The sequence below is a fragment of the Pelophylax lessonae genome, assembly GCF_965119305.1.
Source record: "Pelophylax lessonae genome assembly, chromosome: 3".
Taxonomy (NCBI): domain Eukaryota; kingdom Metazoa; phylum Chordata; class Amphibia; order Anura; family Ranidae; genus Pelophylax; species Pelophylax lessonae.
Window position 1 is genome coordinate 182,956,680 of NC_138770.1, and position 15,301 is coordinate 182,971,980.

The 15,301-nt window shown below is 42.1% G+C and overlaps 1 protein-coding gene across 1 annotated transcript in view; it reads left to right on the top strand.

Moving 5' to 3' along the window:
• Window positions 1-15,301, top strand: part of SPHKAP (SPHK1 interactor, AKAP domain containing) — a 257,420-nt gene that overhangs the window by 191,117 nt on the left and 51,002 nt on the right. The window contains exon 4 of the mRNA XM_082249593.1: window positions 14,186-14,320. Within this exon, the coding sequence (XP_082105719.1) occupies window positions 14,186-14,320 (135 nt within the window). The remainder of the gene's footprint in view (window positions 1-14,185; window positions 14,321-15,301) is intronic.

The window sequence follows — 15,301 nt, forward strand, 5'->3', positions numbered from 1 at the left end:
GGCATAGGACGGCGCGCAGCAAGTGCCCATCGCAACCCCCTGTATTTGTAAATAGGTCTGGTCAAGGAATGTAAAGTAGTTTCTCGTTAAAATGAATCTTAATAATTCGAGAACAAAGTTCATTAGAGGCCAGGTGGTACGGTCTTGTTCTTTCAAGAAGGATTCAGCCATCCGGATGCCCTGCTCGTGCGGGATACTCGAGTAAAATGCTTCAATATCAATGGCTACGAGCAGGGCATCCAGAGGGACCTGAATCTGTTCTAGATGTTTGAGAAGGTCTGTTGTGTCACGTATGTAAGAAGGCAGGCCATGTACGTGGGGGATCAGAAAGGAGTCAACAAATTGACTCGCATGTTCTGTTAATGACTCATTGCCCGATATAATGGGTCTACCTGGAGGGGAGGAGATATCCTTATGCACCTTAGGCAACGTATAAAAAGTTGGTGTTTTGGGGTATTTAATATTCAAAAATGTATATACGTCCTTATCAATCAGACCCTTCAATAAGGCATTGGTGCAGAGGAGTTTGTATTCCTCCATGTAATCCTGAATGCATGTTAAAGAAATCGGGCGATACCAGTCGGTGTTATCCAAGACCTCGAGACACATCTGTTCATATTGGGGGGGCGACAAAATAACGATGTTGCCTCCCTTATCGGATGGTTTAATAAGGATGTTTTTGTTGGCTTGCAATTGCTTTAGGGCCATAGTTTGTTCATGTGTTAAATTACTGGGTACTGTTGGTCAAGATGTTGTTGTCAGGTCTTGAGAAACCCTTTGAACAAAGGTCCAGATGTTTGGGTTAGTGGTGAGGTCAGGAAACTTTTCCAATTTTGGTTTAAAAGTTTTTTTAGGGATCAAGGTCCTCTGTGCCTGGGAAGGTTCCACAGAGGGGTCCGGTGCATCAATGACCGAGACCACTTCCGTGTTTCCCTCCTCATACAGGAGGACCAAGTCTCTCAAAGCCCGACTTTCGGCCATGGAGAGGTGTTTGGTCTGTTCGGCTATCTGTCGCTCAAGTTGTTTTTGTTTTCTATCATTATCAAAAATGTATCTAAAAGTCAGGTTTCTTGCAAATAAATGCAAGTCCTTGATCGTTTCAGGAGTGTCAATAGATTTAGAGGGACAGAAGCCAAGACCCAGACCCAACACCTCTTCCTGTGCCTTAGTCAGTTGGACATTAGTCAAATTAATAATATTGAAATTTTTTGTAGTAGAGTCCGAGCAGGAAATTAATTGGTCAGTGGTTTCACATATGTATCTAATTTGCCTTGTTTGGAGTTCCTGGGAGTGGGGGTGTTGGGTAGGACTAAAAAACCATCGTCATTAGATACGGACGATGTGTTTTCAGCCTGGGTGTGAGGTATAAGACCTTTAGAGAGGATTTTCTGAACCGTGGGAGTAAGGTTTACCATTTGTGATTGTGCTTTCAGTTGTGCACGAGTGTCCGGTTTCTTTTTACTATTTTTATTGGGTTGGTTGGGTGAAGGTCCCGAACCTCCGCTGCCCCGTTTTTGTGGTTTAGTACGGTTATGTGTCGACATGGTACTATATCTAGAACCATGTGATTGTTGTGAAGTGGAACTCGAGATAGAGGAGTCTGACTCCATGTGATCTTCTGTATTTTCAAGAGTATTATATGTGAGGGGTCTACGTGAGCGTGAGGGGTGGTTCCTGGTGCTCCATTTATAGGCATAGCCTTCTACAAAGGCTTGTTTGTCTTTATTGTATTTTAATTGTTTTTTCGTTATAATTTCTTTATTTAAAGCTTCTAATTTGCTTTTGACCTCCTGCCAACAAGTGGTGAAGGTCGGTGTCTCAAAGATATGTTCAAATTTAGTGTTGACCACTGCAATCTCCTTATCTAGAGCAACCATGTCTGACTTGTACTGGGTCACCAAGGTCTTCATTAATTCTGTACTGCAGGTATTAAGGATACTTTCCCACTCTTTTTTAAAACTCTCCGAGGGGTCTCGCAGAGTAGGGAGATTATGTATCCTGAGTCCCTGAGGACTGATGTTATCATTGATGTATTTTAAGAAGAATTCGGTGTGCCAATACAGATGCGACTTGCGTTTGAGTAATCCTTGCATTTTGACCAAATATACCTGAAGATCTTCTTCATTTTTTGTTCTGACCCCACAATTTGACTGAATATCTGTCATAAACCCCGTCCAGGCATTCCCTAATAGGTCCATGGCCACGTGCCACACCGAGACAGTCAGCACTATGAGGACGCTGGATGTCGGGGAGAGAGAGAGAAAAAAATATTTTATTATAAATTAAGATTAAAAAAACCCCTAGGATGCCAAAAGGGTATGTTAACCAGCAAGCATTACAATTATAATCAATTCATTAGTACATAACAAATCAAACAAACACTCGGACAAGCCGAAAAGAAGGAGAGAGCGCCCTCGGGTATGTTATCCACCCAGTTTAATTGCATAAGGGGGTGTTTGTTGAAAAAATTGAACGGTGTACCAACATCCCTGTCAAACTATTCAAGAAAAGACAGGTCTGTGCAGGATCCGGGTGAAGGGTCCAGCACCAAAGCCGTACTTTCAAATAATAAACAGGGGAGGAGAAAAATAGAGAGAGAAAAAGAAGGAAGGGAGGAGGAGAAGGGCAAGATGGGAGGGGAGAAAAAAAGGGGGAAGCAAAGGGGGGAGAAAGAAAAGAAAAAGAGGAAAAAAGGGAAAGGGGACAGGAAGAAAACACAATAGAGGAATAAAGGTGGAAAAAACAGGGTGGGTAAGAAAAGGGAGCTGAGGAAGAAGGGGAGAAAAGGGAGAGGGTGAAGAAAAAGAAATGAGGGCTGATGGGATTTTTACGGTACTGTAATTAAAGATGAATAAACATCATATATAAAAATGTATACATTTATTCTTTAGATTAAAAACATGACAAAAATAGAACAACACATGGACATAAAATGAAAAAACATGTATAAAGCAGTATATCAGGAGTATACAGATGTGTTCTAATAGGCAATGACAATATATATAAACCGGTGATTTACACCAAAAGCACCGGGTAATGACCCGACATGTTTCGCGGTATTCAAGTGTCCGCTTCTTCAGGGGTATATTGATTTTAAAGTAGATAAATTTGCCTTAAAAATCCTGTGTAAAAAGGAGATGATACATTAGAACAAGCAACATTATTGTATAGGGAAGTTTGAGAACATGCACCGAAAGTGTCTCAGATCTCCATCACCTTATAACATGCAAGAGTGGTCACCCAGTGAACGCCTCCCCCACGGATGTGGAGGGGGTGGATAAAAGGGCAGCATACCATATGTAAACGTCACACATTGGTGGATACCTGAATATAACGTACTGGCTGCTCAAAAGTTGCCTAGAGGCTGTTGACTGGTCTGTAAAGCATTTTTTTCTCTGAGAGATATAAAGGGGTGGCAAGACATCTCGAAGTATGCCTTCATGTGCCGAAAATCTCGTGATGAATCTCACATTGTGCTGATCATCTTTGAGAGTGGTTTTGTATAGAAGTTCAGATCTGGAACAGGACTTGGCTCGATTAAAGGCTTTTCTCAAAAGGCTTTTGGAATAGCCTCTGGCAAGCAACCTTTGTTTCAATTTATTGGCTTGAATGTGAAAATTATTGTCAGTGGCACAATTCCTACGAAGTCTGAGGTATTGAGCAAAAGGGATGCTCTTAATAAGGGGGTTGGGATGGGCACTTGCTGCGCATAGTATGGTGTTTCCAGCGCTTGGTTTGCGGTATAGGTCTGTATCGATATGACCATCAGGCATCAGAGAGATGTTAATGTCCAAAAATGAAATTTGTTGGTGACTTATTGTGTGGGTGAATTTTAAATTTAGATCATTGTTATCCAAAGCTAGCAAAAATTGCTGTAGATCCTCTCTGGTGCCTGTCCAGATAATCAATAAGTCATCAATAAATCTATACCAGATCAAGATGTAAGACAGCCACCGCTCCATGCTGTCGTTGGAAAACACCATACGTTCCCAGCCTCCAAGATAAAGGTTGGCATAGGACGGCGCGCAGCAAGTGCCCATCGCAACCCCCTGTATTTGTAAATAGGTCTGGTCAAGGAATGTAAAGTAGTTTCTCGTTAAAATGAATCTTAATAATTCGAGAACAAAGTTCATTAGAGGCCAGGTGGTACGGTCTTGTTCTTTCAAGAAGGATTCAGCCATCCGGATGCCCTGCTCGTGCGGGATACTCGAGTAAAATGCCTCAATATCAATGGCTACGAGCAGGGCATCCAGAGGGACCTGAATCTGTTCTAGATGTTTGAGAAGGTCTGTTGTGTCACGTATGTAAGAAGGCAGGCCATGTACGTGGGGGATCAGAAAGGAGTCAACAAATTGACTCGCATGTTCTGTTAATGACTCATTGCCCGATATAATGGGTCTACCTGGAGGGGAGGAGATATCCTTATGCACCTTAGGCAACGTATAAAAAGTTGGTGTTTTGGGGTATTTAATATTCAAAAATGTATATACGTCCTTATCAATCAGACCCTTCAATAAGGCATTGGTGCAGAGGAGTTTGTATTCCTCCATGTAATCCTGAATGCATGTTAAAGAAATCGGGCGATACCAGTCGGTGTTATCCAAGACCTCGAGACACATCTGTTCATATTGGGGGGGCGACAAAATAACGATGTTGCCTCCCTTATCGGATGGTTTAATAAGGATGTTTTTGTTGGCTTGCAATTGCTTTAGGGCCATAGTTTGTTCATGTGTTAAATTACTGGGTACTGTTGGTCAAGATGTTGTTGTCAGGTCTTGAGAAACCCTTTGAACAAAGGTCCAGATGTTTGGGTTAGTGGTGAGGTCAGGAAACTTTTCCGATTTTGGTTTAAAAGTTTTTTTAGGGATCAAGGTCCTCTGTGCCTGGGAAGGTTCCACAGAGGGGTCCGGTGCATCAATGACCGAGACCACTTCCGTGTTTCCCTCCTCATACAGGAGGACCAAGTCTCTCAAAGCCCGACTTTCGGCCATGGAGAGGTGTTTGGTCTGTTCGGCTATCTGTCGCTCAAGTTGTTTTTGTTTTCTATCATTATCAAAAATGTATCTAAAAGTCAGGTTTCTTGCAAATAAATGCAAGTCCTTGATCGTTTCAGGAGTGTCAATAGATTTAGAGGGACAGAAGCCAAGACCCAGACCCAACACCTCTTCCTGTGCCTTAGTCAGTTGGACATTAGTCAAATTAATAATATTGAAATTTTTTGTAGTAGAGTCCGAGCAGGAAATTAATTGGTCAGTGGTTTCACATATGTATCTAATTTGCCTTGTTTGGAGTTCCTGGGAGTGGGGGTGTTGGGTAGGACTAAAAAACCATCGTCATTAGATACGGACGATGTGTTTTCAGCCTGGGTGTGAGGTATAAGACCTTTAGAGAGGATTTTCTGAACCGTGGGAGTAAGGTTTACCATTTGTGATTGTGCTTTCAGTTGTGCACGAGTGTCCGGTTTCTTTTTACTATTTTTATTGGGTTGGTTGGGTGAAGGTCCCGAACCTCCCCTGCCCCGTTTTTGTGGTTTAGTACGGTTATGTGTCGACATGGTACTATATCTAGAACCATGTGATTGTTGTGAAGTGGAACTCGAGATAGAGGAGTCTGACTCCATGTGATCTTCTGTATTTTCAAGAGTATTATATGTGAGGGGTCTACGTGAGCGTGAGGGGTGGTTCCTGGTGCTCCATTTATAGGCATAGCCTTCTACAAAGGCTTGTTTGTCTTTATTGTATTTTAATTGTTTTTTCGTTATAATTTCTTTATTTAAAGCTTCTAATTTGCTTTTGACCTCCTGCCAACAAGTGGCGAAGGTCGGTGTCTCAAAGATATGTTCAAATTTAGTGTTGACCACTGCAATCTCCTTATCTAGAGCAACCATGTCTGACTTGTACTGGGTCACCAAGGTCTTCATTAATTCTGTACTGCAGGTATTAAGGATACTTTCCCACTCTTTTTTAAAACTCTCCGAGGGGTCTCGCAGAGTAGGGAGATTATGTATCCTGAGTCCCTGAGGACTGATGTTATCATTGATGTATTTTAAGAAGAATTCGGTGTGCCAATACAGATGCGACTTGCGTTTGAGTAATCCTTGCATTTTGACCAAATATACCTGAAGATCTTCTTCATTTTTTGTTCTGACCCCACAATTTGACTGAATATCTGTCATAAACCCCGTCCAGGCATTCCCTAATAGGTCCATGGCCACGTGCCACACCGAGACAGTCAGCACTATGAGGACGCTGTATGTCGGGGAGAGAGAGAGAGAAAAAAATATTTTATTATAAATTAAGATTAAAAAAACCCCTAGGATGCCAAAAGGGTATGTTAACCAGCAAGCATTACAATTATAATCAATTCATTAGTACATAACAAATCAAACAAACACTCGGACAAGCCGAAAAGAAGGAGAGAGCGCCCTCGGGTATGTTATCCACCCAGTTTAATTGCATAAGGGGGTGTTTGTTGAAAAAATTGAACGGTGTACCAACATCCCTGTCAAACTATTCAAGAAAAGACAGGTCTGTGCAGGATCCGGGTGAAGGGTCCAGCACCAAAGCCGTACTTTCAAATAATAAACAGGGGAGGAGAAAAATAGAGAGAGAAAAAGAAGGAAGGGAGGAGGAGAAGGGCAAGATGGGAGGGGAGAAAAAAAGGGGGAAGCAAAGGGGGGAGAAAGAAAAGAAAAAGAGGAAAAAAGGGAAAGGGGACAGGAAGAAAACACAATAGAGGAATAAAGGTGGAAAAAACAGGGTGGGTAAGAAAAGGGAGCTGAGGAAGAAGGGGAGAAAAGGGAGAGGGTGAAGAAAAAGAAATGAGGGCTGATGGGATTTTTACGGTACTGTAATTAAAGATGAATAAACATCATATATAAAAATGTATACATTTATTCTTTAGATTAAAAACATGACAAAAATAGAACAACACATGGACATAAAATGAAAAAACATGTATAAAGCAGTATATCAGGAGTATACAGATGTGTTCTAATAGGCACTGACAATATATATAAACCGGTGATTTACACCAAAAGCACCGGGTAATGACCCGACATGTTTCGCGGTATTCAAGTGTCCGCTTCTTCAGGGGTATATTGATTTTAAAGTAGATAAATTTGCCTTAGAAATCCTGTGTAAAAAGGAGATGATACATTAGAACAAGCAACATTATTGTATAGGGAAGTTTGAGAACATGCACCGAAAGTGTCTCAGATCTCCATCACCTTATGACATGCAAGAGTGGTCACCCAGTGAACGCCTCCCCCACGGATGTGGAGGGGGTGGATAAAAGGGCAGCATACCATATGTAAACGTCACACATTGGTGGATACCTGAATATAACGTACTGGCTGCTCAAAAGTTGCCTAGAGGCTGTTGACTGGTCTGTAAAGCATTTTTTTCTCTGAGAGATATAAAGGGGTGGCATTAAGGTGTTATATAAAGCACAAAGAGATCATCTGCAAAAAGCTATTGAATGCCGCACTAAAATAAATCTTACCAATACTGGACAACATACACTGGTAGTATATGTGCGCTGGGGTAAGCTACAAGTATGGCGTCCTCTCCAACCCAAAGAGGTGTCTCAACACCCTACAATTCGAGGGACATCAGCGTTGGTACATCTGTCAAGTAGACAGCAGGAAAAGGTAACTTACTAAGAGGTGATTCCCCCTATTTTTCCTTTCCCCCGATGGCTCACTAAGGAGCGTCTAGATGGGATGGAAAGAGGTACGTGTAAGCAAAGGGATAAATTTGAATAGTGCAGCATTTCAAAGATCTCTTCCCCGTGTGGGGTTCTGTGGTGCTTACCGTGTGTTGTATCAGACGGCGTCAACCCCGGCAACTGCGGGGGTAACGCTGTCACGCCGCTCTTAAAACACCCACTCAACCCAGCGTGCATACGCACTTCCGGGCGGAAGTGACGTAAGCTCGCAGGGTCAGGTCCCTAACGGAGCATCCCAGGTACTGGGCATGCGCCGTGTTGCACAATAGTCAGCCGCAATTGCGGCTGTATGCAACCACATGACCGGACACGGATGGGAACATTCCCAGCGTGTCAGTCAGTCCAGGGACCACACATCCGTGGGGAATGCCGGGCAAAGACACCCCCCCGCCGTCAGGATGGAGAAATATGAGACCGGTGACTGTACACAAAACCTCCATAAATGCAAATACAAAAAGCTTGTGTATACCGTGTGGGTACTGCAACCCATGGACAAAAAACATATAAATAAACTGTTACATATTTATTTAAGCACCCATAACAATACTTAGTTTATATTGTAATCATGGTATGTTGTGTGGCCCCATGGATAGCATGCATCACTTGGAGCATAAACAACAACCAAATTTGAACAACACAGAATAGTCTGTGTGGTATATTACAAAAATAAATAACATCACAATATCTGCTTGCTGGTATAGGATAATAACCTGTTAGTGGCAATCCTGGGGAGAGAAACAAAAAAAGTTTTAATAACAGTATGTGGTTAAATCAAACAATAATGACACATTCACCCTCCAAAAACAATGGGGGTGTGGGAAACTCTCAAAGTCTCCGAAGATTCCAGACATCTGTGCGCTGAGTCAGCATGACAGCTGGCCTAATGGACCCACCCAGGGCCTCCCAGAGGGTGGATGACAGGATGGGAACAGAACCCATTGCATATGTTACCCTAGAAATGGTTTATAGGAGACCATTTCATTTATGCCTGGGGGTTTGGTAGCGTCTAATGCTTCGATCCAATAAGATTCTCTTTGCAAGATGCGCTTGTCCCAGTTTCCACCCCGGGGGTCTTGAGGAATGACCTCCAGGACGAAAAAAGAGACAACCGAGTTGTCAAATTTGTGGTATAAATTTATATGTCGGGTAACACTGGTCTGGTATGTGCCTCCTTCTGAATAATATACGTGATCGCCAATCCTTTGGCCTAATTTGCGTATGGTTTTGCAGACGTAATAGGAGCCACATTGACAGGTCATTAAATAGACCAATCCCTGTGTATTACAGTCAGCATACTGTTTGGACTTCCACCACTGGCCATTGGGTAGGCGAATGCCATTACCCGTGTTGATCCAAGGGCATTTGTTGCAGGACCCACAAGGGTATGTGCCTTTTTGCCATGGCCGAAAGTCGGGCTTTGAGAGACTTGGTCCTCCTGTATGAGGAGGGAAATACGGAAGTGGTCTCGGTCATTGATGCACCGGACCCCTCTGTGGAACCTTCCAAGGCACAGAGGACCTTGATCCCTAAAAAAACTTTTAAACCAAAATCGGAAAAGTTTAATGACCTCACCACTAACCGAAACATCTGGACCTTTGTTCAAAGGGTTTCTCAAGACCTGAAAACAACATCTTGGCCAACAGTACCCAGTAATTTAACGCATGAACAAACTATGGCCCTAAAGCAATTGCAAGCCAACAAAAACATCCTTATTAAACTATCCGATAAGGGAGGCAACATCGTTATTTTGTCGCCCCCCCAATATGAACAGATGTGTCTCAAGGTCTTGGATAACACCGACTGGTATCGCCCGATTTCTTTAACATGCATTCAGGATTACATGGAGGAATACAAACTCCTCTGCACCAAGGCCTTATTGAAGGGTCTGATTGATAAGGACGTATATAAATTTTTGAATATTAAATACCCCAAAACACCAACTTTTTATACGTCGCCTAAGGTGCATAAGAATATCTCCTCCCCTCCAGGTAGACCCATTATATCGGGCAATGAGTCATTAACAGAACATGCGAGTCAATTTGTTGACTCCTTTCTGATCCCCCACGTACATGGCCTGCCTTCTTACATACGTGACACAACAGACCTTCTCAAACATCTAGAAGAGATTCAGGTCCCTCCGGATGCCCTGCTCGTAGCCATTGATATTGAGGCATTGTACTCGAGTATCCCGCACGAGCAGGGCATCCGGATGGCTGAATCCTTCTTGAAAGAACAAGACCGTACCACCTGGCCTCTAATGAACTTTGTTCTCGAATTATTAAGATTCATTTTAACGAGAAACTACTTTACGTTCCTTGACCAGACCTATTTACAAATACAGGGGGTTGCGATGGGCACTTGCTGCGCGCCGTCCTATGCCAACCTTTATCTTGGAGGCTGGGAACGTATGGTGTTTTCCAACGACAGCATGGAGCGGTGGCTGTCTTACATCTTGATCTGGTATAGATTTATTGATGACTTATTGATTATCTGGACAGGCACCAGAGAGGATCTACAGCAATTTTTGCTAGCTTTGGATAACAATGATCTAAATTTAAAATTCACCCACACAATAAGTCACCAACAAATTTCATTTTTGGACATTAACATCTCTCTGATGCCTGATGGTCATATCGATACAGACCTATACCGCAAACCAAGCGCTGGAAACACCATACTATGCGCAGCAAGTGCCCATCCCACCCCCCTTATTAAGAGCATCCCTTTTGCTCAATACCTCAGACTTCGTAGGAATTGTGCCACTGACAATAATTTTCACATTCAAGCCAATAAATTGAAACAAAGGTTGCTTGCCAGAGGCTATTCCAAAAGCCTTTTGAGAAAAGCCTTTAATCGAGCCAAGTCCTGTTCCAGATCTGAACTTCTATACAAAACCACTCTCAAAGATGATCAGCACAATGTGAGATTCATCACGAGATTTTCGGCACATGAAGGCATACTTCGAGATGTCTTGCGTAAACACTGGCCAATTCTCACACAGGACTATACGCTGAACAAATATTTAAGATCTAAACCAGATCTGGTTTTTAGGAGAGCAACTTCCCTCAGGGACAGTCTTGTAAAAAGTCACTATAACACTCAAGCCCCTCATCCTAAAACCAAAAAAGGCACATACCCCTGTGGGTCCTGCAACAAATGCCCTTGGATCAACACGGGTAATGGCATTCGCCTACCCAATGGCCAGTGGTGGAAATCCAAACAGTATGCTGACTGTAATACACAGGGATTGGTCTATTTAATGACTTGTCAATGTGGCTCCTATTACGTCGGCAAAACCATACGCAAATTAGGCCAAAGGATTGGCGATCACGTATATTATTCAGAAGGAGGCACATACCAGACCAGTGTTACCCGACATATAAATTTATACCACAAATTTGACAACTCGGTTGTCTCTTTTTTCGTCCTGGAGGTCATTCCTCAAGACCCCCGGGGTGGAAACTGGGACAAGCGCATCTTGCAAAAAGAATCTTATTGGATCGAAGCATTAGACGCTACCAAACCCCCAGGCATAAATGTAATGGTCTCCTATAAACCATTTCTAGGGTAACATATGCAATGGGTTCTGTTCCCATCCTGTCATCCACCCTCTGGGAGGCCCTGGGTGGGTCCATTAGGCCAGCTGTCATGCTGACTCAGCCCTCAGATGTCTGGAATCTTCGGAGACTTTGAGAGTTTCCCACACCCCCATTGTTTTTGGAGGGTGAATGTGTCATTATTGTTTGATTTAACCACATACTGTTATTAAAACTTTTTTTGTTTCTCTCCCCAGGATTGCCACTAACAGGTTATTATCCTATACCAGCAAGCAGATATTGTGATGTTATTTATTTTTGTAATATACCACACAGACTATTCTGTGTTGTTCAAATTTGGTTGTTGTTTATGCTCCAAGTGATGCATGCTATCCATGGGGCCACACAACATACCATGATTACAATATAAACTAAGTATTGTTATGGGTGCTTAAATAAATATGTAACAGTTTATTTATATGTTTTTTGTCCATGGGTTGCAGTACCCACACGGTATACACAAGCTTTTTGTATTTGCATTTATGGAGGTTTTGTGTACAGTCACCGGTCTCATATTTCTCCATCCTGACGGCGGGGGGGGGGTGTCTTTGCCCGGCATTCCCCACGGATGTGTGGTCCCTGGACTGACTGACACGCTGGGAATGTTCCCATCCGTGTCCGGTCATGTGGTTGCATACAGCCGCGATTGCGGCTGACTATTGTGCAACACGGCGCATGCCCAGTACCTGGGATGCTCCGTTAGGGACCTGACCCTGCGAGCTTACGTCACTTCCGCCCGGAAGTGCGTATGCACGCTGGGTTGAGTGGGTGTTTTAAGAGCGGCGTGACAGCGTTACCCCCGCAGTTGCCGGCGTTGACGCCGCCTGATACAACACACGGTAAGCACCACAGAGCCCCACACGGGGAAGAGATCTTTGAAATGCTGCACTATTCAAATTTATCCCTTTGCTTATACGTACCTCTTTCCATCCCATCTAGACGCTCCTTAGTGAGCCATCGGGGGAAAGGAAAAATAGGGGGAATCACCTCTTAGTAAGTTACCTTTTCCTGCTGTCTACTTGACAGATGTACCAACGCTGATGTCCCTCGAATTGTAGGGTGTTGAGACACCTCTTTGGGTTGGAGAGGACGCCATACTTGTAGCTTACCCCAGCGCACATATACTACCAGTGTATGTTGTCCAGTATTGGTAAGATTTATTTTAGTGCGGCATTCAATATCTTTTTGCAGATGATCTCTTTGTGCTTTATATAACACTTTAATGCCACCCCTTTATATCTCTCAGAGAAAAAAATGCTTTACAGACCAGTCAACAGCCTCTAGGCAACTTTTGAGCAGCCAGTACGTTATATTCAGGTATCCACCAATGTGTGACGTTTACATATGGTCTGCTGCCCTTTTTACCACCCCCTCCACATCCGTGGGGGAGGCGTTCACTGGGTGACCACTCTTGCATGTCATAAGGTGATGGAGATCTGAGACACTTTCGGTGCATGTTCTCAAACTTCCCTATACAATAATGTTGCTTGTTCTAATGTATCATCTTCTTTTTACACAGGATTTCTAAGGCAAATTTATCTACTTTAAAATCAATATACCCCTGAAGAAGCGGACACTTGAATACCGCGAAACATGTCGGGTCATTACCCGGTGCTTTTGGTGTAAATCACCGGTTTATATATATATATCAATTATATATATATTGTCATTGCCTATTAGAACACATTTGTATACTCCTGATATACTGCTTTATACATGTTTTTTCATTTTATGTCCATGTGTTGTTCTATTTTTGTCATATTTTTAATCTAAAGAATAAATTTATACATTTTTATATATGATGTTTATTCATCTTTAATTACAGTACCGTAAAAATCCCATCAGCCCTCATTTCTTTTTCTTCACCCTCTCCCTTTTCTCCCCTTCTTCCTCAGCTCCCTTTTCTTACCCACCCTGTTTTTTCCACCTTTATTCCTCTATTGTGTTTTCTTCCTGTCCCCTTTCCCTTTTTTCCTCTTTTTCTTTTCTTTCTCCCCCCTTTGCTTCCCCCTTTTTTTCTCCCCTCCCATCTTGCCCTTCTCCTCCTCCCTTCCTTCTTTTTCTCTCTCTATTTTTCTCCTCCCCTCTTTATTATTTGAAAGTACGGCTTTGGTGCTGGACCCTTCACCCGGATCCTGCACAGACCTGTCCTTTCTTGAATAAGTACAAACTTAATAAAATTAAAAGAATATATAAAGAAAACTTACCTGCAGGTAGAATATAGATGCTCTTCCCTACAGCGTTATTACCACGGTTTGGCAGATGATCAGGACAGATACGTGCATGTCACAGTTCTGTCGGGGCTAGCTAGTCCATGTTTTGGCTGTAGTATTTACAGGGGTAGTTAGTAGCATTTGACCAATTATAAACCCTGAATAGCAGTATTGCCTTTAAAGGAAGATAGCACACATTCTTGAAATTGCTTGGGCATTTGGTGAGTTAATAATGGCATTTCAATAGTATAAAGTCAGCTAAGGTAACCAGGCTTAGAATTCATTCTTAGATATTGGTGAGCCAATAATAATAAGGAAATATGACATTTTTCCATCAGCCATCAATATGTTTTTTGTTTTTTGTTTTTTTGGGCAAAACTTGAGAGTTCAGAGTTCCGTTCCTCTTTTAGACTTGCAATTTGAAACATAGTTGTACCCTGGTCCTGCCCTAATGCTGGCTAGTTTCCATCAGCCTTGACAAGCAATGACTTCAAGTTCAGCTTCAAGTGACCCAAGCTTTAGGGTCCTCAGAAATATCGAGCAGCAAATGTTACTACAGACTGGGATCTAACAAAAATTCAGGGCAGGTAATGTCTCTTAGAAGTCCTTTTCAATAATGGTTATTAAATGTGGCTCTTTATTTTTTAGAAGCTGGATGAAGTTTCTCCGGATCTGCAAAGGCTAATAAATTCAGTAAGGTCACAAGAGCTGAAAGAAGATGAGATTGTGCTGTTCAGTGGATTAACGCATAGAAAATGTGTGCCAGCAACAGATTGTTCACAGGTAAGAGAAATATTCGCAAGATGGTTTACATACAGCAGGAACCCTTAGCTCCTTAATCTGGGAAGTCTTCACTTTTTAAAACCAGCATACCTGAAGTAACTACTACAATAGCTACTAAGTGTTCACCATGCAATTCTGAGCACAAGAGGCCTGATCTCCTGCCCTAACCACCAGTAAATTTTAACTAACTAGAGTGTGTCTTAGCTCATCTTTGAACAGCAACCAATCTGAGATCATCTTGTAGATACTTCAGTAAATGCTGATGCAAGCCAAAGTAGACTAGGTCCTTATCTTCTATCCATGTAAATCAGAAAGATAAGCAGAATTCCCTACTTGTCCTTGAGTTTGGAAATCTATGGTTATATATGTAATAATCTCCGATAAGGATGTCAGTAAGATCAAACAATTTCTCCAGTTATGTTCAATTGACATCTATTTTTTAAGTCCATAATTTACTATTATTACCCAATATGATTTATATTTTTTTTAATGCCAAATACAGACCATTCTAGCCCACTTATACATCCCACTATGCTCCTGAGCCATCACATCAAACAAAAGCGAATTCCCTAAATAGATTCCGCTAAAAACTGACACATTGCATTCCGTAGCTATTTATCTAGCTGTAAAGTCAGGCATTGTATTCATGTCTCAAGAGGGTTTACAATGAAACTGTTGCAGCATAAGGGAAAACGTCAGGAAAAATATAGCAATTTTCTACATTTATCATAAAAATGAGCACTTCTTTTCAAATCCAACGAGGTAATAGAGAAAAATAGTCACATTTACCTCTTCTAGATATACAGTATTATTTATAATAAACACTGATTCTTATATACAACAATACTCAGATAACATGTGTACAGGACTGAAATCCTCGGAGTTGGAATGCCAACAAATCCAAAAATTGTAGGTAGTATCTTTTGTGAGCCTTCCCTGTTATTGTCAATGGTAAGCAGGGGTGTTCCTAGGATTGTAAAT